Here is a 20,267-nt window from a genome sequence, read left to right as displayed (position 1 = left end):
GAACCAATGATTCTCCTTTGGTTTGGCTTTCTGAATAAAGTAGATTTTCTGCCAGAAATCATCTTGCCAAGCCAGAATGGTAAATATTTCAATTTACCTGAAGTTTAATTGGCTCTTTCCTTTCTTCCTTTCTTCCCTCCCTAGTGCTTGTATTGCATTTTGGGCAATGTTTTCCTACTACTGCAGCAGTTACATATAAATCTGGGTTGCCTGAAATACTGAATGAAATGCACCTGCAGAAGGATAACATTTCCCACCTGAGCTTATTGACTGTGTGTCACATCGGAAACCTTCCTTCTCACTAGCTATTCATTTGCAAATATCGAAGATACCCTTTAATCATCCCCCACCCAGCTGTAGTCATTGGTGGCTGGTGGCTGGAAGACAGTGGCCAACAGTAAGCAGAGCCAGAGTCAATGACAGACAGAGCCAACTAATTCTAGTTTTGTCCCATCCTCCTCCCTGCTGAGTTCTACAGAAACTAAGGAGGAGGAAGCTGATGATCAGTGTCACCCCCTGAACTGGATGTACTGCAAGTAAGAAGGCAGGATGGTGGGGGCTGACTAAGGGCAGGCTGAGGTTGGTCAGGTAGTGCAGAGAACTCCATTTTGGGCAAAATTCTGCAGCAACTCTAGTAAAATCAGCAGCATACCAGCATGGTTCCTGTCCAGCTAACCTTTCAGAGTTAGAAAGTGTCAGCTTGTGGACACGGTGCTCTAGTGGAGAATGTGTACTTGGACTCTCAGAAAACTTTTGACAAAGTCCCTCATCTAGAGGTTTCAACAGTTATACACATTTTAAAAATAAACAGACTCCTGACTAACTTTAGCAGTCATGGGATAAACATGAAGACAGAAAGTGGAAGAGTAGGAGTAAATGGACAGTCAAAATGTCAAATGCTGTTCATTACAAGCAAGTGCAAAGTTACGAACACTGTGGCAACCCCCCCCCAACTTCATATATACACAAATAGGATGTGAACTGGTAGTGACTCACCAAGAAAGAGAGCTTGATGAAAATGTTGACCCAGTGTGTGATAACTTCCATGATAGGAATCAATTAGGAAAGGATCTGAAAACAGAACTGCCAATATCATCATGCTTTTATACAAATATATAGTTCAACCACAGTAGAACCCTATGTACCATTCTGGTCACCTCTACTAGCAGAAAACCAGGCTTTCTTCACCACGGCCACGGCCACGTGATTCTTACCTTTGCACATAAAGCTTACATTATTGCAGTTCAAGGACATTCCAGCCAGGCAAAGCACTTGAGTAGGTGCAGAGAAGGACTGATGAGAGGTGTGGCCTAGGAAAGGCTGTGGCCTTTGGAGTGTCCCAGTGGCCTGGATAGCCATGTTCAGCTCCCAGGACTGACGCTCCCCACCCCATCTCTGATCTAGGAGAGCTCATCATATGACACAGCAGAATCACATTGTGAGCTTCTGCATATGATTGCCTGCCACTGGCACAGACTAGGAAATTCACATCTTTATAGTGCTGTGTTACATGGTGAGTACTCCTACCCATTGCAACGGGTGGGTAATTGGATTTGGCTGGTGGGTCAGATCCTTATCTCCCCTACTTCCCGCAAGCCAAGTGGGCAGGATATGAAGTTGCCTGCATGGAAACCCTGAAGATCAATTGATTATAACACCTGGCAGTAGTGGTGGGGAGCTTAACAAGGGATTTGACACCTATATAGCAGGTATAACATTTGGCAAGATTGTGGAGAATTGGCCAAGGAACTTGTTGGTTCCTTGATGAATGGCTAGGTTTCAAGAGAAAGTCATCTGGGGGAGACTACACCTAGAAATCAGAGGAAAACCCAAACCATAGGAGCAGCTGAGCCAACTGCAGTGTGCTTTGGTCCCTAATTATAGCCTACCATTTAAGGCTACTCTGTTTATTGAAAAGTGCCAGGCATGTTGGCTGAAGAATTCTAAAGGAACTGATTGGGTTGTGTTTCCATTCTTCCTCATCTGCCAAATGCTTACATCCCTTCAAAAAGAAACATTTTATATTTTGAATATGCCCACCTGTCTCTTGCTAGGCATCTCCCCATGATATCTAGTGGTGGATAGTGCCTATTAAGACTGGCATTGTGGAAGGCAGGGAGACCAAAGGTAGGTGGAGCCAGAGCCAGTGACAGCTGGAGGCAACTAATTCTACTTTTGTCCCCATCCTCCTCCCTGCTGGTTCCACAAGGGCAACACAGAGACTTAGAAGAAGGAAAGTAACAGGCAGTGCCACCCACTGGTCTAGCTGTAAGTATGGAAACAGTTGTGGGGGCTGGCTGAGGGCAGACTGAGGGTGGTGGGCAGTGCTCCCTTTGCCCTAGTTGGTCGGTGTCTACTGATAACACCAGGAAAGAAGGAGTGATATGTAATGGCTTAAACATAAATTGTGGTTGTCTCTTATCGAGATGCAATTGCTGTTAAATTACATGGAACAAGATATGTTAACAAACTGAGATACACGTTAGGTCCAGTCTTCCCATGAAGTGATATGAAATAGTCTCATCATCAGATTCTGATAAAGGGGGGGGGTAGGGAGAATACATTAGTCCTGCATCTTATTTCTAATTCTACATTTGGTGGGGAGATTCATTCTGACTTTTTATCTCAGTTGCAAAAAATATCTAAGAATGAATTAAAGGAAAATATCAAGATGATGTTGTTTTAATATAATATAATATAATATAATATAATATAATATAATAATATAATATAATATATAATATAATATTATATAATATAATATTATATAATATAATATAATATTATATAATATAATATAATATAATATGATATGATATGATATGATATGATATGATATGATATGATATGATATAATATGATATGATATAATATAATATGATATAATATAATATGATATAATATAATAGATATAATATAATATAATAGATATAATATAATATAATAGATATAATTTAATATAATAGATATAATTTAATATATATAATAGATATAATTTAATATATATAATAGATATAATTTAATATATATAATAGATATAATTTAATATATATAATAGATATAATTTAGTATATATAATAGATATAATTTAGTATATATAATAGATATAATTTAGTATATATAATAGGTATAATTTAGTATATATAATAGGTATAATTTAGTATATATAATAGGTATAATTTAGTATATATAATAGGTATAATTTAGTATATATAATAGGTATAATTTAGTATATATAATAGGTATAATTTAGTATATATAATAGGTATAATTTAATAGATATAATAGGTATAATTTAATAGATATAATAGGTATAATTTAATAGATATAATAGGTATAATTTAATAGATATAATAGGTATAATTTAATAGATATAATTTAATAGGTATAATTTAATAGATATAATTTAATAGGTATAATTTAATAGATATAATTAATATAATATAATATATGTTTTAAAATATTTTTGTCCCATTCTTTCCATATCTGTCAGATCAGATTCAGGCATGGTGCATAGAAATCGTAGATGAGGTGGTGTAATTTCTTCCTGAGATATATCGCTTCAAACTGCAGTTGGGAGGATCTTGTGACATAGTTCTTCCCCATAGCAAATTCTTCCTGCACATGGAAAACTAACAAAGCAATCCTGTGCATGTCTATTCAGAAGGAAGCTCCATGGAATTCAATGTGATTTTCTTCCATGACATAAGCATGTTTCAGATTGCAGCCTAAAGGTCACAGAGATAAGGTCTAGCCTAGCCTTCTCCTTATAATGTAAATGTTTAATATGTAAAGATTTCTCCTTCTCCTTCTCCTCTTAATTAACAGCCCGCCCCCACCTTTTGGATGCTCTGTTTCTCTAGTAAGAAGACTGCAAGAACAGACCACATGTACTTTCTTGTTGTTACATGCCCTGCATTTACCCAAAAGAGTAATTATTCTAGCAACAAATGCCAGTCTGTCACTTGTGTACTCTGAAGGATATGATGCAAACATTACTCATAAATTATTAGCTCACATATTATTATTAATCACACACACAACAGCCATAATTTTTTAAAAAATCTTTCTCGTGACCTTCCACTATTGTATGACTGGGGAGGACCCAAAATGCTGGGCACTTAGTAACAAAGTATAACCCAAATGTTTTGTTTCTGTTTATGCTCTTTCAGCAACTTAATTTGAGTTGGATGGCATTTCTTTCCATTGCATAGAATTGAATAAGATCAGCAAGATTGGTCAGCAATCAAAGCTGGAAAACAAAAGGTCAAGTGAAAATGGCTTTCTTTGTTCTGATTTATAATACATCAAGTGGGTAATGGTGCTATTTCAGCTGTAAGTGGCAGACCTCAACACAAATGAACCATTAAACACATTCATTCTCTTTTCCTTACATCTTTTGAATTTCAATTGCAGATTGTAAAGGCTTTCTTCTACATACTTGAACCAGCAAAGGTCATCATTTATCACACAAGGTTGGGAAAGAGAGGAAGCAACCAACATTGCGTATCAAAATTAATGTAAAGTCTCTCTTTCGTTCCAAAAAACAGCTCTCATGACTGAGGCAAATCAACAGTCCTCTCTCCGCTACTAGGGCTTTGCGGACTGGCAGTCCTGCTCATGCATGGTGGCCATGGCAGAAGGTGGGGGGGGGAATGGGCCCATTGCCACTGTGTGACGGCAGTGAAACTGGCTTGGATCCAATAAACAGCAAGACCACTGGCACTTGACAGGAGGCTGGCTTAGTCAGCAAAGATGGAAGGAGGGACACCTCCACCAAATCCTCAGCCCAGCCTAATAGAGATTTAGATTGCTCTATCAGTCCAGTGATGCATATGATCAGACTTCAGCTTAGTAAAAATGTTGAATAATAATAATAATAATAATAATATAGTACAGAAAAGAGGGAGAATGAAGTGATAGAACAGGAGAACTCTCAAAACTACATAGTCATATTTTTTAGTATATACTCAAGGCAGGCCCTCCCATTAGGTAGAGTGAGGTAGCTGTTTCAGGTAGCTGATTTTGAGCATCAAGAAAGGGCAGCAAATAGCAATTTAATTTATCATTGTGGCATTTTTACTGCCAGGGAGGCATAAAGGTATTTGTGGGGTTTTCTGCCTCAGGGCCAGAATAACATGGCTGGCCTTTGGTACTATGCACCTTGACTGTGTGTGTGACCATTTCCTGCTCTATCTCAAGCAGCAAAATGTCTTAGGGCCAGCCCTGTAGGTCCTAAAAAACCAAGTTTATAAATCAAAATGTACAACTTCATTAATTTCCCAATCCAGAAAGCACGATTACACCAACAGTTATAGAAACATCTACAAATCAACCCTCCACATCAAGAACAGTTTTGTCTTCTAAAGTGATGCATAATTTTATCTTTCCTACCTTTAGGCAATTTTCAGTTATCTCACTAGAATGAAGATCTTTTGTTTTCCTCAAGTGCAACAGTATTCTCAGCCTCCTGACTACTCTGCCTTTATAGCTGCAATTAAATTTTAAAATGTCAAATTTCAGTTTCCAAACCAGCCCTTGGGCTAATCCAGTGCTTTTGCACTCCTATTTGCGTATAGCTCTCTCTGCTCAATGGACTTTTCCAAGTCTGGCCTATGCTCAGTTCTTTCCCTGCATCTGTTATCACTGCTGCTCCGTATCTGGGGAAAGCACCTATGAAATGCATGAACTTTGTCCTCAAGGAGGTTTTGTTTGTGCATGATTTTGTGGCTGTCATCTTGGGACTTACCCCAGCATTTTGGGATATCAGATGAAAGAAATAATGTACATAAATGCATTAGCCAACTAGGACAATCATTTAAGAAGTTAGATTATGGTCCCTCGAGTTTTTTGTCTTACAGCAAGCACTCTTCAACTTTGACTACTGTTTAAAAGGTGCTCTGCAGCTGATTATATTTTAACCATTGTACTAACCAATGTATCCCATCGCTGATTTACCTCAGATAAATATCCTCCTTTCGGCAACCCTCAGAGGATATCAAACAAAAGAGGGCAAACATGACTAGATCAACATTGTCTCAGAAGTGGGTGGGGGTGGAATTTAGACATGAGACACCAGAAGTGAAAAATAACCCCCCTTTCCTATTTACAAACCAAAGCATTCCTCAAATGTTGGGAGCTGTTTACAGCTCCAGGTGAAAATGAGCATAATTTACACAAAAGACACAAGCACCAAGAAAGGGGAACAAAGATGTTAACCAGTTCTTTTACAACGTCAATGTTACAATGCTGCCAATAAAATGTACCAAGTCCCATCTTGTGAACTGGTAGACTGAGTTCAAAGTTACAATAGTGTATGAAGATCCAGTGTTTTATTATTAAGAAGATTCAAGTGAATGGTTGGATGGAAAACTATCATGTTTTCTTTCAGGACCAAATGGGTGAACATCTATTGATAAAATTAGAGTAAGAGAATACCTAAAATACCACTGATCTTTGGCAGGGCTGACTGAAAGTAATTAAGCAAATAAGCTTTCCTAAGGCATGTAGCTAAATACCAGGAATTTGGGAGCTTTAGCCTTAGTCCAGGGGTGAGGAACCAGATGTTTTGGGGCTCCAATGCCCATCAGTCTCAGCCAGGATGGCCAATAGTCAGGGATTATGGGAGTTGTAGTCAACAGTATCTAGAAGACCACAAGTTCCCCATCACTGTCCTAACAGAACTTCAGTTCATATCTTTTTGTACCTCTTGTTTACCAATAGCCCACATATGTAGCAGATATTAATGATTCATACATTACTGTTGTCCGCATAAGCATGTGCTTCATCATGGTTGGGACTCTGCCTGCATAAGAAATGTTACTGTATGAAGAGAGCTGAAGTAATCAGTTTTATACATGTGGCTTCAGTAGAAAAGGCCTAGATTCTGCTGACTTCCAGCTAGCTCTGCTCATCTGCTACTATATGCTGAATTTTGCTTTTGGAGTTTGTTAATGCACATCAAGGTGCTTGGTGGTGGTGTACCAAAAGCCATATTTATCATGTAGCTTTCATATGCATACACATCCAGCAGAACCCAGTTGGAAGCCAGCCTGATCTAGGCTTTCTCCCTGGCTGCTACATGTTGAATCAGTTGCCAGAATAGACCCTAACTGAACTGTGCATGCCTTGGAGCTGAATTCACAGATAACACATGGGCTGTTGGTTCTTGTTGCTTTTGAGGGGGTTGTAATCTAGAGACATTCCATGATGCTGTTCCATCCTTTAATTGACTAAAAGAAGATCAAGAATTTCAGAGCAAAAACTCTCTTGCATTTATGCTGGGAAAGGTCTTCCATCTTTTCTCAACATCTGATCAAACATATAAACATTATTTTGTAAGATCTTGAATTCAAGGTTATGTTTGAACATTTTGAGCAGGAAAAGAGGCCCACGGCACCAAGAGAATGTTTAACTGTGTTTGGCTATCTTGTTTGCTTGATGATTGTCTAAATCCGAGCTGAGTCAATAAAACTTTGTCCATTGAGAGACAGAGCTTTCAGCACACAACCTGCCTGTCCCAAAATGGGATCTTGCAAATATATCTTTGTGTTACTTTTATTTCTCTACTCAGGTAAGGATGTTTTTACATTGCTTTTTAAAGGAACAAAGATTGTGGACAAGGCTTTCAGCAGTAGCTTGTTAAATTAACATACAATGGATTTATCTTCTAGACCTGAAATAGGCTGAGCCCACATAAGAGTTTGTAGTGTCCTTACATATTTAATGTTGAGTCCTAGATAATTTTTCAAATCTTTTATTCTGTAATGACATCTGATTTTCTGAATGCTGTACAGCTCTAAGGACTATGGTGCTAAACAATATTGGCTTAGGAATTTTGTGGCCACATTTAATGTAAACTGGGATATTTTATATTGAAATTTGCCAAACATCATGTATTTGGGTTTGCAAATTGTGATCTATATAACAATGCTTAATTACGTAAGGAAGAAGATACACATTAGTCTGTCCTATGAAACATTTCTCGGGCTATGCTGTATTTTGGTTAGGTCCTTTTAGTTATGATATGAATATGCTCCATTCTCTTCCTCCAAATAGCTCAGGGCAGGGTTCCTTCAGACAGTCTTCCTCCCAGGCAGCTTACAGGGCCAGAAATATTTACTTTCAGCCATAGAACTGCTTCAAGTCACATCAGACCATTCTCTTGCAAGAGTTATGTTGGCATAATAGGCAAAAGTAGACATAGTGACAAGCTGCATATGTTTCATATTGATATGATGGAGTTTCAGAGGTGCTTGCTAGTTTCCTTCAATAGACAGTTAGCAGTTTCTTTGAAGGAAACCCAAACTATTTGCTTTTGGAAATAACATAGCTGAGAAGTGGAGAATCTAACTCAAAGGTAGTCAGTGTGGTGCTCTTCAGATGCTATTGGGCTACAACTTCTATCGTCCCTGACCATTGGACTTACTGGCTGGGGCTGATAGAAACTGGAGTCCAACATCATCTGGAGGGCACCACGTTGGCTACTCTAGCTCTAACTGTAGTAACTCAGCAGCCATCTTAACAACCACAAGGAGCTGCTTCTTCCCACACTCCACTAGGAGGCAGGATGTGCAAAGGTTTCATTGTTTGACCAATCACAACCTGATATCTAGAGTCAAGCTCAGATCCTGAAGTCCATTATCACCAAAAATTGATAAGGGGATTCCAGATCATGGTCCAAAGGCACATGATGTAGCAATTTAAGAAGATCTGGATTTGACCATTGCCTGGTCAGAAGACCATCATAGAATCCCATGTATAGCCCCTGACCTCCATCATGGAACAAAGATTAGATACAAATAATAATCATAATACCTTTTGGTTGTACAGATTTCAACAATGAAACAACGTGGTATCACTAAATGCTCTTAAATGTGAAACCCTCTGTGGAAAAGAAATCTCAAAATTTGTAGCTCTTTATTGGATGAATGATGAATTACCCTCAGAAAAACAGAGTGGCAAACATTTAAATATAGTGTATGTTTTGCAAACTATGGCTTGGATAAGCAGATCTTCAGAGTGTAAGAGGACCCTCCTGAACAATGTGGCACAGGGTGTGAGGGGTTGCTGGGGGAGGGAGGAATGACCGTACTTCAGTGGTAGAGCATTTGCTTTGTATGGAAAAGTTTCCTGTTCCATTTCTGGCACCACCAGATAGGGCTGGGAGAGACTCCTGCTGAAATCCTGGAGAGCCATGTCTATTAATTGTAGACCAGGGGTTTCCAAACTGTGTTCCGTGGACTACCAGCAGTCATTCTCATGGCCCACCATTTTTTGTTCCATAGAATTCAGTTTGTAATACAATAAAATACAACAGAGCAAAAGAAGCAATAAAATACAATTTAAAACAATACAAAATCTAGCACAGCACAATAGCTACAAAAGGCTGAAAATCATTAAGTGATCCACCATTAAAACCAGCAATTTTCAGGTGGTCTGTAGGGGAAAAAGTATGGAAACCATTGGTATGGACAATACCAAGCTAGATGGACCAATGGTCTCATGCAGTTTAAGGCAGCTTCCTATGTTGCTATCTTTCTAAATCTGGCTTGGATTCTAAGATATGTTAACTAAAGGAAAGCCATGGAAAGTTTCCTGTCCACAGCTTCCCTTGCAGCCCTCATGCCCCATCCCACATTGTTCAGAAAGCTCCCATAAAGGTAAAAAAAAATTGAGGTGCTGGGACTCATATCTTCATAAAAGTGCAGTGGGTGACAGTACAAAATGGCTGCCGTGTGCAGCAAAAAAAAAAAAAGGTGACTCTTCTCAGTGGCTAACATGCTCCCCTTTCATGCTGATTGGCTTGTAGGACACTGGAGACATGGGGACCCTGCTGGGACCCTGTTCTCCAAAGCATATGGGGTCTATGGCTCCCTGTGACCCCGGACAACTACACCCCTGATCACCACAGTTCAAGGACACAGAAACAACAATATATTTACTCCACTTGAAACAGGCATGGCTTCCCCCAAAGAATCCTGGGAAGTGTCATTTGTGAAGGGTGTTGGGAGTTGTTAGGAGACTCCTGTTTCCCTCACAGAGCTGCAATTCCCAGAGTTCCCTTGAAAGAGGGATTGATTGTTAAACCACACTGAGAACTGTAGCTCTCTGAGGAGAATAGGAGATTCCTAACAACTCTCAGCAGACATTTCCCAGCAGTGGCAGCTGATGGCTCCATGTCAGTGGGGCAGTAGAATCTGCTCCAGGTTTTAGTCCAAACTTTAAAGGAGCAGTCCAACTTTGGACAGCTCCTTGAAAGTAGAGACTAAAACTCTGAGCAGATTCCACTGCCCCACAGCCATCATTGTTTCCCAGGATTATTTGGGGGAAGCCATGACTGTTTAAAGTGGGAAAATAATGGAATAAATGTATGATGTGAATGTGGCCACAGTCTAGGCAGGCAAAAGCACCCAAGGAAGGCATGCAGCAGGGCTGGTGAGGGGTGTGGTCTGGATCCCAGGGACTGGATAGCCACAAACAGTCCCTGGATGTGTGGTTCCCCACTCCTGGGCTGAACAGTGAGGCTGGAAAGCTAAGAGAATGTAAAAGTTATCAGACTGTATTTGGAGAATCTGCAGCCTTTCATCTGAGAAAGAATTCCCCCCCAGATGCCTTTTTCACCTAGGAACTACATAGGGAAATTGTGTTTCTTTTGCTGTTGGAACCCTTGGAAGTTGGAACGTTTGTACATCAGAATATGTCATCCTGGGGCCACATTGACATGGCACAATTATTCCACTATCATTCCACTTTAAACAGTCTTAGCTTCCCTCAAAGAATCCTGGGAACAGGGGCTAAGGGGAAAGAAAGGTAGGACAAAGCTTGACAGCATGTGAAACTGGATCTGGTAGGTAGTAGTGCTCACCACCAGGGGCGTCACCAGCCAGGTGCAGCAGGTGCGGGCCACACCCGGGTGACACCATGGAGGGGGTGACACCAGAGCCGCCCGTCCCCGCCCCTAGGCTGTGGACGGCACCAGGTCCAGGAAGAAGCGGGACAGGCAGATGCCGCTGAGGGCCAGTGGAGAGCTGAGCTGCCTGCCCGGCCTGTGCAGCACGGCACATGCGCTTAGACGTCATCGGAGGTGCCGCGTGAGGGAAGGGCGCCAGCGGTTTGGATGATCTCCCATGGGGCAGGGCCTCAGGGTCCAGACTCCAGGATTTAATCACTGGGAGAGATCACCAGCCTGGAGAGACCAGCCACCCCTGTCCATGCCCTTAGGAGGGCGCGCGCCGGAGGTCCGCACCCCCCCGCACTCCTGCTAGTGACGCCGCTGCTCACCACCACCTCCTTTCAATTACAACCCTTCTTAATGGCCATGATCTTATACACATTCCACCATCTGGTGGGCATTTTGCTAGGAAATAAATCCTTAATGGCTTAGTTGGTAGATCTATAGCCTTGATTTGATGAAAATGTGTTTTAACTGTTTTTAATACTGTATTTTAAATTTCTTTAACCTGATCTGGGACCTACTGATGAATGGCAGGCAATAAATACAATAATGATGACGATGGCTGAATGTTTCTGATGTGCTGAGCATGCCCAAATCCTGCTTATATCCACAGAGAGCTGCAACCACACAACACTCTTGAAAATCTGGCCAGAGTGGCCTTGATGCGAAAGCCATTTCTGCTAGTGGAAAGATTTCACTGGACTTTGGACCTGATTCTATAAATCTGTACACAAAAATTACTAGCATGTATCTTGCAACTGTTTGGTCTCGACTCAGCAAATACTGAATATCTATAAGAGCTGCTGGATAGAGTTAAGAGTAATGATCAGTCTAAGACTGCAATCCTAATCATGTCTACTTAAATGTAAGCTTCACTGAATTCAATGGGGCTTTCTCCCCAGTAAATGGTGTTAGGATTGCAGCCTAACACAAGACTGCCAGTAAGTTTCAGATGAATTTTTTAGCCCTTATTTTCTTATTTGAGATCTTTTAACCTGATCACGCATAGATCCTAATATACACTCTTTCTTTCTTTCTTTCTTTCTTTCTTTCTTTCTTTCTTTCTTTCTTTCTTTCTTTCTTTCTTTCTTTCTTTCTTTCTTTCAAAGCTCAAAACCACAATCAAAATATTCCATTATGCAAAGGACACTGTTTCTGCATTCAGTAGCCAACCACCTCTCACTGAAAGCTTTCTTGCAGCTGAATTGTACAGAGCAGCAAAGCATTTTCAGTAGATTAACATTTTAATGTGTAGACACTAGAAGATTAATTCCCTAAATAAATAAATAATAAATCAATCCATGAAGATTATTAAAATGCTAGGCTATATGCTAAGTCTTTTTAAAACAGATGCATTCTAGTAAGGTCTGCAGTTGCTCTGCAGAATTAGAATAAATTATAGGGGGCTGTAAGAGTTAAAAGTCTATGGCATCAGAAAAAGACAGTATTTCTGTGTGGATAGTGTCATTACATGGTTTAGTCACTAGACGGCACTGGACTTAGTTCTATCTGAACAGAGTTGGGATTCTCTTTTTGTTGCTATGTTCTTGTTTAAGAGAGAAAAAAAGTTATTGTCTAGGTTCACGACTGTTTGGGAGAAGTGTTGTTGAACTCAGGTCTTGCATGTGAGCTTCCTATGGGCTTCTGGTTGGCACTATGAGAACAGGATGCTGGACTTCAGCCTGATCCAGCATGGTTCTTCTCATGATGTTCTTAAGTGTCCTCTGAGCTTTCCATGACAGTTTCTACCAATATATTCCGACAGACATAGCCACTGCTCGCCTTTCACAAAATGTTGGAGATAGTGTACTTATCATGGGTATTTGTTGTTCTGGAATTAAGCTGAACTGATGGAATGTTTTTTGTTATATAATTGCTAAATCTTCAGTTTGAAGATGTTTTTGTATGATAATTGTAAATTGCATCAAGGGCTTTGACCAGGAACCTGGCTAGAAATCTAAGAAAGAAATGAATAGATACTCAATCAAAATGTGTGTGTTGTGCACACATCCGTAACATAGTGGCAAATTCAGAAGTGCAAGGTCCCTTAATGATAGCCACAACCATCACCACCATTTTTTTGTTGCTGGGTTGAGAATGAGATCCTTATTAATATCTTCTCCCACAACAACAGATGTCACTAGGAACCAATAAGCATGGGGGGGGGAGTGTTAACTATTGAAAAGTCTTCTCAGTGGCTGACTCACTTCTTTTCACTCTGTTTTTTTCCAATCAGCAGGAAAGGACAAGAAAGCATGTTAGAAGACTCTTCTCAGTGACTAACACACTCCCGTTTCATATTAATTGGCTTGTAGGATGCTGGAGACATAGGGACCCTGCTGGGCACACATATGTTCAGATTTACTATTGTAATAGCAGCTAAAATTGCTGTGGCCAATATAAGTAGGGTTACTACTTCCAGTAAGATTACTATGATTCCTACAGAATGAACTGGACTCTGTTCTTCCTTGTAATCTTCCCTTACCCCTGGATCAAGGCCCAAAGTATATAGTTATGGTCAATGCATAGGCACAGCCTCCTCAGCTTTTCTCCCATTTTGGTTTTTGCAGCAAAAAAAAAAAAAAATCAAATTGCACCCTCATAGTGGTAAAAATTTAGCAATAAACGAAGTAATAGATCATTTTACTGCCTTTTAAAATGAGACCAAACACCTGCTGCCTGAGGCAGGCTACCTCATGGTAATGTTGGCACTGTTAGGAAGGCAAAATGTGTGACATTAAGTTATTATGTGGCAAGTTTCCCCACCCAAAAAATCAACTAATGAACTGGACTGTCAGGGCTGGCCCCAGATATGCCGGGGTCCTTGGGCACAAGCCTGCCTTGGGCCCTGGCGCTCCCCTTCCACGATTTGCGTCAGGATAGCTGCTGTGGATTGCACAGCAAGAGCTTCGGAGCCCCTGCCATTCCCTCGCTCAACCTACCTTTCTTGGCTGTGTTGTGCAGCTGTGCATGCAGCACCAAGGTTTACCTAAGGAGCTGAAGCCTCTGCCATGTGTTCCATCAGCCAAGATGGTGGCAGAGGCTTCAGCCCCTTAGGGAAACCTTGGCTACCATCTTGGTTAAGGGCAGCGCTGTGGACACAGCTACACAACCCAGCCGAGAAAGGTAGGTTGAGTGAGGGAATGGCGGGGGCTCTGAAGCTCTTGCTGTGTGATCTGCAGCAGCAATCCTGCCATGAATCGTGGAAGGGGAGTGGAGGGGCCCCTCAGGGGCCCCTATAGCCCCAGGGGCCCTCAGCCAGGGCCCCACCTGGCTGCCCTTTGGAGCCAGCCCTGTGGAATGTGAATGAGGACACTCACAGTGCTAATACATTATATCCTGAGAAATTCACATGATAAAGAGGCAATCTTTGTAATATCAAAATCCTAAGATGTAGCATCCCAAGATGTAGTTTTACTTTACAGAGGGCAGTCTTCTATTTGAAGAGTTGCCAGAATACTACCCTTTGTTTGAAAGAGTCCTATCTTTGAATGGCTGTCCAATCCAAATCTGGTTTAAAGCAACTGAACAGTGGACTGGGCAGGCACCAGGTTACTTGGTCACCCCCACTATGATGAGATATGCTGTATTTTTATTTAAATTGTAGCAATTATTTCTAAATTTGCATCTATACAAATAAATTAGCATATGCAGACTTGTGTCCTCATTTTTGGCAACGTGTAATTGGTCATCCTAATCAGGGCCAGTTCTAAAGGGCGGTCAGGTTGGGCACTGGCTCGAGGGCCCCGGAACTACAGGAGTCCCTGAGGGGCCCCTAAGGGGCCCTCCACCCCCCCACACATGATCCACGCCCCCCCACACCCCCACTTACCTGTCAGTCGGCTTTTTAGCATTGCCCTTAATGACAATGTCGGCCGCAGCTTCCCTAAGGTGCTGAAGCCGCTGCCGCCATCTTAGTTGATGGCAGAGATGTGTGTGAGTAGCACGCACGTGTGCCATCAACAAAGATGGCAGCGGAGGCTTCATTCCCTTTAGGGAAGCCACGGCAGCCATCTTCATTAAGGGCAATGCTAAAACAGACCTTCATTAAGGGCAATGCTAATGCCCAGACAGGTAAGGGGGGTTGTGGGGGGTGCGGGGGGGGCAGCGCACGTGCATATGCATACGCACACTCACCCACCCACCAGGGGGCCAGGGCAAGCTGATGCCCAAGGGCCCCTGCATGCCTGGAGCCGGCCCTGATCCCAATGGGGGCTGAGATGGATTGTGACAGTCCCAGCATGTGCCTCACCACATCAAAATTGCCCAGAAAAGTCACTTTGTGGTGAGCTTTCCACATTGTACATGCTTCCATGCACAACCCTTATAAAAGCTAAATAAGGAATATTATTGGCCAGTGCTACAGAGAAAATTGTGTTTTTTATTAATTGCAGCATTTTCACTTTTTAATCTCATTTCCTCGCTAATTTTCTTTTAGTTCAAGGAGATCTAAACGATGACTATGTAAGGACAGATGGTGCATGGATCCTTGGTCAACAAAACCAGTTCTATAGGACCCTCAATAAAGAAGAATGTGCTGAGAAATGTGAAGCTGAAAGAACATTTACTTGCAGGTAATGCTGCTGCTGCTGCACCCTGTCAAGGATGCCAGAATGTCCTAATGATCGATTATGATTTCAAGTGTTTCTTAGCCATTAAGACTACTTTACAGAGGACAGTCCTCTATCTGAAGGGCTGTCCACTCCAAGTCTGGTTTAAATATAAAGAACCCTAAGAAGACAGAGTAGGGGCCTTGAAGTTGCCCATCAGTGGTTAGCACAGGGGTAGCAAATGTGGTCCCTCCAGGCATTGGAGAGAAACAGACCACAAGCCCAGCTTCAGATGACACAACAATCCAGACCATGGTTTGTTTTCTAGCAGCCCAGCAAGAGTAATTTCAGCAGTGTGCCCCAGCATGCTGCTTGTTCACATGAAACCATATTTTATTTAACCATGGTTTAATGTGACATGGAAACCAGGTCACTGTGTTTCATAATACTGTAATAGTAGCCTTGATGTAATTTCTTACAAATGCCTTTTAATGAGTGCAATCATAACAATCTAAGATGGATAAGACAATCATCTTGACAATAATCATTTTGACTGAATTAATGCCTCGCTCACACACATCTTGCCATTTCAACAGGTCTTTTATATTTACCGTCAAAGATCAGCAATGCATTACATTGGCTGACAACACAAAAACAGCTGTTGTGTTCAGAAGGGCAGGTGCAATTCTCTTTGAAAAAAGAAGTAAGTGCATATAGTTTTGGATGTTGTGTCCTCTCTATCTCCTTATGCAATGTCAGCTATTCACACTATCTCACATGATTGCCAGCAAAAGCCATTTGAAATACTGTATATGTGACAGGTGTTTTTTGTTTTGTTTTGTTAAAATAACATTATTCTGAGGAGAAAAGGATTCCAAGGTCATTCTGTAAAAAGTGTTGCTTGTCATGTTAGGAAATGAAGGACACCAAAGCATTTGAGGAAACACTTTAATTGAAACAATGTAACCAGTGAAGCTCCAAGTGGAAATGGGTACAATTAAAAAACAGACCATCCTGCTCACTGCAAGGTAACCAAAGACTCTTCCTTATGTCAACCAAAAAATATTTCAGTTTAAACCAACATCTTTGAAGCAACCATGAAACTGCAACAATTCTCACTTCCGGGAAGGGTGACTTCGCTTGTGCCTGCATTTGAGACGGGCTCCCGCCTCAAAAGAAGCTTATTCAGATATAAATCAGTCAGAACATTTTTTTTTGACTGATGAAATTTCTCCCGGGCAGGGAGAAACGTAGAGATCAACCTCAAAAGCCTTTTTTTGTTGGGAGGACTGGATTTCATTAATTTATGAGAAAAGGTCCAGCCAGCAATGCCGGACGGACTTCCGAACAAGCTCTATCTGATTAATGCGATACGTTTATCTTTTCTTCAAAGAGAAAACGGACTAACAGGCAAGCACCCTTCTTTCTATTATTTTTTTTACTTGGTTTAAATTGTTGCAGCAAAAAGAGATTTGTCAAATGAATCAGCTTTAAAGAACTTCTGGGTGAGCTATAACTCTTCTCTGTTATTCACGAAATTAACAGCTTATCTCTGTTTCTATTGCAAAAAGCTGTCCTGGAAGTGCATTCTAAAGATATAAACAGAAGAGGGATTTCTATTCCGAGGAACATTATATCGTCTGGGACTATTCTCTTTTTGGTCTATTTTATTTTGACGAATCTGCTTCTTCACGACGCCACTAACTGTTTTGATGCTGGGAACTAAATTTGTTTTGTGTTCTTGAACATAGAGAGATAAGGCAGGCTGCTCTGTTTATACTGTGATGTCATCAAGCCTGGAATATTAACCCAATTGTTGCTGAAATAAAAAGTGGTTCTTCTTTATTTTTGTTTTGTTTTGTTTTCGTGGTTTTAAAAATGGCAGTCAAGAAAGTGGCTGAGAATCTGGAAGTAATTATGTTTCAGAAAATAATGGATGAGATTGAGATAACGAAACAAACCCTGCGACAGGGCAGTAAGGAGCTGAAAATGGAACTGAGCAAAATGACGCAGGAGCTTAAAGAAATAGGGGATCCTGTGAGAGAGGAGAATGAGATCAGAGATGAGAAAAGAAAAAATAAAGGGAAGATACAAGCCCTGGAGATTGGAACAAATGTGGAATTGGAAAAAGATCTGGAGTTTATGGATATTAGAAATAAAATCTACTGTTTGGAATTTAACGTTATCTCTGAAGAAATTAATGAAGATATTAGAGATAAAGTTATCAATGGCTTGGATAATCTTCTGGACTGGAATGACGTGATGGAGCTTGATATAGAGAAAATCTATGGAATTAACTGCAGCCATGTGACAATGGAAAAACTCTCAAGAGATGAGCCAGTGCATTTTGTAAAAAAGAAGAACACAGATATGACTTTACAACAATATTTCAGCAACTTATTCAGAATTGATGGCAAGAAAATATTTGGGATAGAGGAAATTCCCATCAGACTCTTATTATATGACTATGGCTATGACAGCAAGATTATTATGGAATACTGATAATGGAAGATTGGACACTGAAATTACTGGACTTAACAGGACTATTGAAGATGGAAGATGGAATTAATATGGATAATGGAATAATGGCTATTGAAATTATTGGACCTAACAGATTTTGATGAGATGGATTAATCGATATGTTTATTTGGACTATGGTTATGACAATAAGATTATTATTATTATTACCGAGATGGATTAATCGACATGCTTATTTGGAGAAAAATTGATAGATATATTTCTTAAAGAATTGAAACCTCTCTTTGACTTTTTGTGGAAAGAATAGAGTAATGTTTATGAGATTTGATGATTAATTAAGATAACTACTGGAGGAAAGTGATTTTATAATATGATTTAAGAGACAGGATTGTTATATATTGTAGACCTATAACTGATTTGATATGTGACAAATGGGAAGTCAACATTTTATTTTTTTTGTTTAATCATTTTTGTTTTGTTTTGTTTTTTGTCTTTGAATGTTTTATGATTTTGTTTTGTATGTTTTATGAAAATTTGAATAAAAATTATTGTAAAAAAAAAAAAAAAGAAGAAGGATACCATGGTAAACGTAATTGAAAACTGCAGAGAGATCAAGGAGAATGAGCAGGATCACACTCCCCCTATCTCCTGACAAATGTCATCAACCAGGGTTTTATTTATTGATGTACCTAATTGGAAACAAAAACAACTTTGTTGTTGGGTATTTTATTTACCCCATTTCCCTGTGGTTAGCAATTGTTTAGCAAAATCAACAGACAGTTTTGCATGCACCCTTTCATACAGGACAAATTTCTGTTGAATCAAATTCAGAAAAATGTTAATGTCTGCACTAATTAGCATCTGGCAGACTGTTGGCACTGAATACATTATATTTGTTTATTAATTCCCTTAACATGCTGCAGAGTCTTGTGGTGATGACTGCAGTAACTGAAGAGAAGCTCTGTCATGTCCCAATGTGAATTGGTGTTTCCTATTTACAAAAGGACTCTTAGTTGTTGATTTATTTCTGTGATGACAGAGCTTCCCGCACACCAACACCCCAATACTACAAAGCCCGTTTCTCTGGATGTTCCTACATTATGGGGGCACTTCCAGACTGCCTGTTTATTGGCAAAAAAAGGGGGGTTGGTTATTCCACACTTTCTAGTGCCATTATCTGGCCACTTTTCTAGCCACAAAAAGTCATGTAAGAAAAACAATGGAAAATTGCACTGGGAAGTGTGGAATGACAACCACTAGCTGACAATGGGTCCCTCCAGACATCCTTTTTATTGTGCATTCATGATGATTTGTGCTCAGTACTGCTTCAATACTGTTTGCCCCTCCAAAAGTTTCAAGGTGGGTATACTCCTTCATTTCTAGTCAGTGCATGTCCTGTAGCTTTTTGCTGAAATCCTGTACTTTTTACACTACAAACATTCCAGGACTTGTTTGTTTTTGTTACAGTAAAAGAATGCCCTCCAATGGCAATAATGTGGTAACATTGGGGAAGCATTGCAGATCAATTAATACAGCAGAATATTGTGTGGACACTCCAGTATACATCCACGACTAATGCACTATTGTTGTGTTAACGATATGTTGTAAAATACACCCACAAAACAACCACCAAGCTGGAGCAGCCCAATGTCATATAAGTTCTGTGCAAACACATCAGGAAGAATGTTTCATAAACAGCCAGTCTGGGAGCTTTCCATTTGGAACTAACATGGCGTTATGATGTTGTACATTTCCCCACCCAGTAAGCAGTATCCAATGATATGGAATGGAGCCTGGGAAAATGCATAATGTCATGATGTCATAACATAGGGTAAGCACTGCTACTTATTACGAGAAATGGTGGAAGCCCAACACAGTGGTGCTGCCTCCTTGTTCACACACAAAATGTGTTATTTTCTGCATGATCTGTCCATCACTGCCTCTGCAATTGTATAGAGAACCTGAGGTGGTACAGCTGCCACCAAAGCCTGTAACTTCTGTTGCCACAGTTGTGGGAATTGTTCTGGCTGTATCTGCCCACATTTCCATTTTTGAACCAGCAGCTCTGATTCATGTCAAGAAGGTAATGTCTTGCATGAGCTGGCCTTTCTTGACAACTGCTTCAGTGGGCAGTCAGATGGAGGGTCTGTGCAAATTTAATAATAATAATAACTTCACCTGGATTGCAGTGCGTGCATTCCTTATTTTCTAGGAAACAGCACTGAGAGTGGAGAAGACATGCTGTGAACTCAGTAGGGATGGAAAGATCTGTCCAATCTTAA

At 40.4% G+C, this 20,267-nt stretch overlaps 2 protein-coding genes across 3 annotated transcripts in view; one reads left to right on the top strand and one right to left on the bottom strand.

The window, feature by feature from the left end:
- MAP3K4 (mitogen-activated protein kinase kinase kinase 4) overlaps positions 1-5,478 on the bottom strand; it is a 115,873-nt gene extending 110,395 nt beyond the window's left edge. The window contains exon 1 of the mRNA XM_061624314.1: positions 5,395-5,478. The gene's annotated coding sequence lies outside the window, so the exon portion shown is untranslated. The remainder of the gene's footprint in view (positions 1-5,394) is intronic.
- A 1,985-nt stretch (positions 5,479-7,463) lies between these two features.
- The window catches only part of PLG (plasminogen), a 51,280-nt gene continuing 38,476 nt past the window's right edge, over positions 7,464-20,267 (top strand). For both annotated transcript variants that reach the window (XM_061624297.1, XM_061624296.1), the window contains exons 1-3: positions 7,464-7,573; positions 15,396-15,531; positions 16,104-16,210. In XM_061624297.1, the coding sequence (XP_061480281.1) occupies positions 7,525-7,573; positions 15,396-15,531; positions 16,104-16,210 (292 nt within the window). In that variant the 5' untranslated portion in view covers positions 7,464-7,524. The remainder of the gene's footprint in view (positions 7,574-15,395; positions 15,532-16,103; positions 16,211-20,267) is intronic.

Source organism: Rhineura floridana, chromosome 4 (genome assembly GCF_030035675.1).
Source record: "Rhineura floridana isolate rRhiFlo1 chromosome 4, rRhiFlo1.hap2, whole genome shotgun sequence".
In the NCBI taxonomy this organism is placed as follows: domain Eukaryota; kingdom Metazoa; phylum Chordata; class Lepidosauria; order Squamata; family Rhineuridae; genus Rhineura; species Rhineura floridana.
This window is presented reverse-complemented; position numbering and strand designations above follow the sequence as displayed.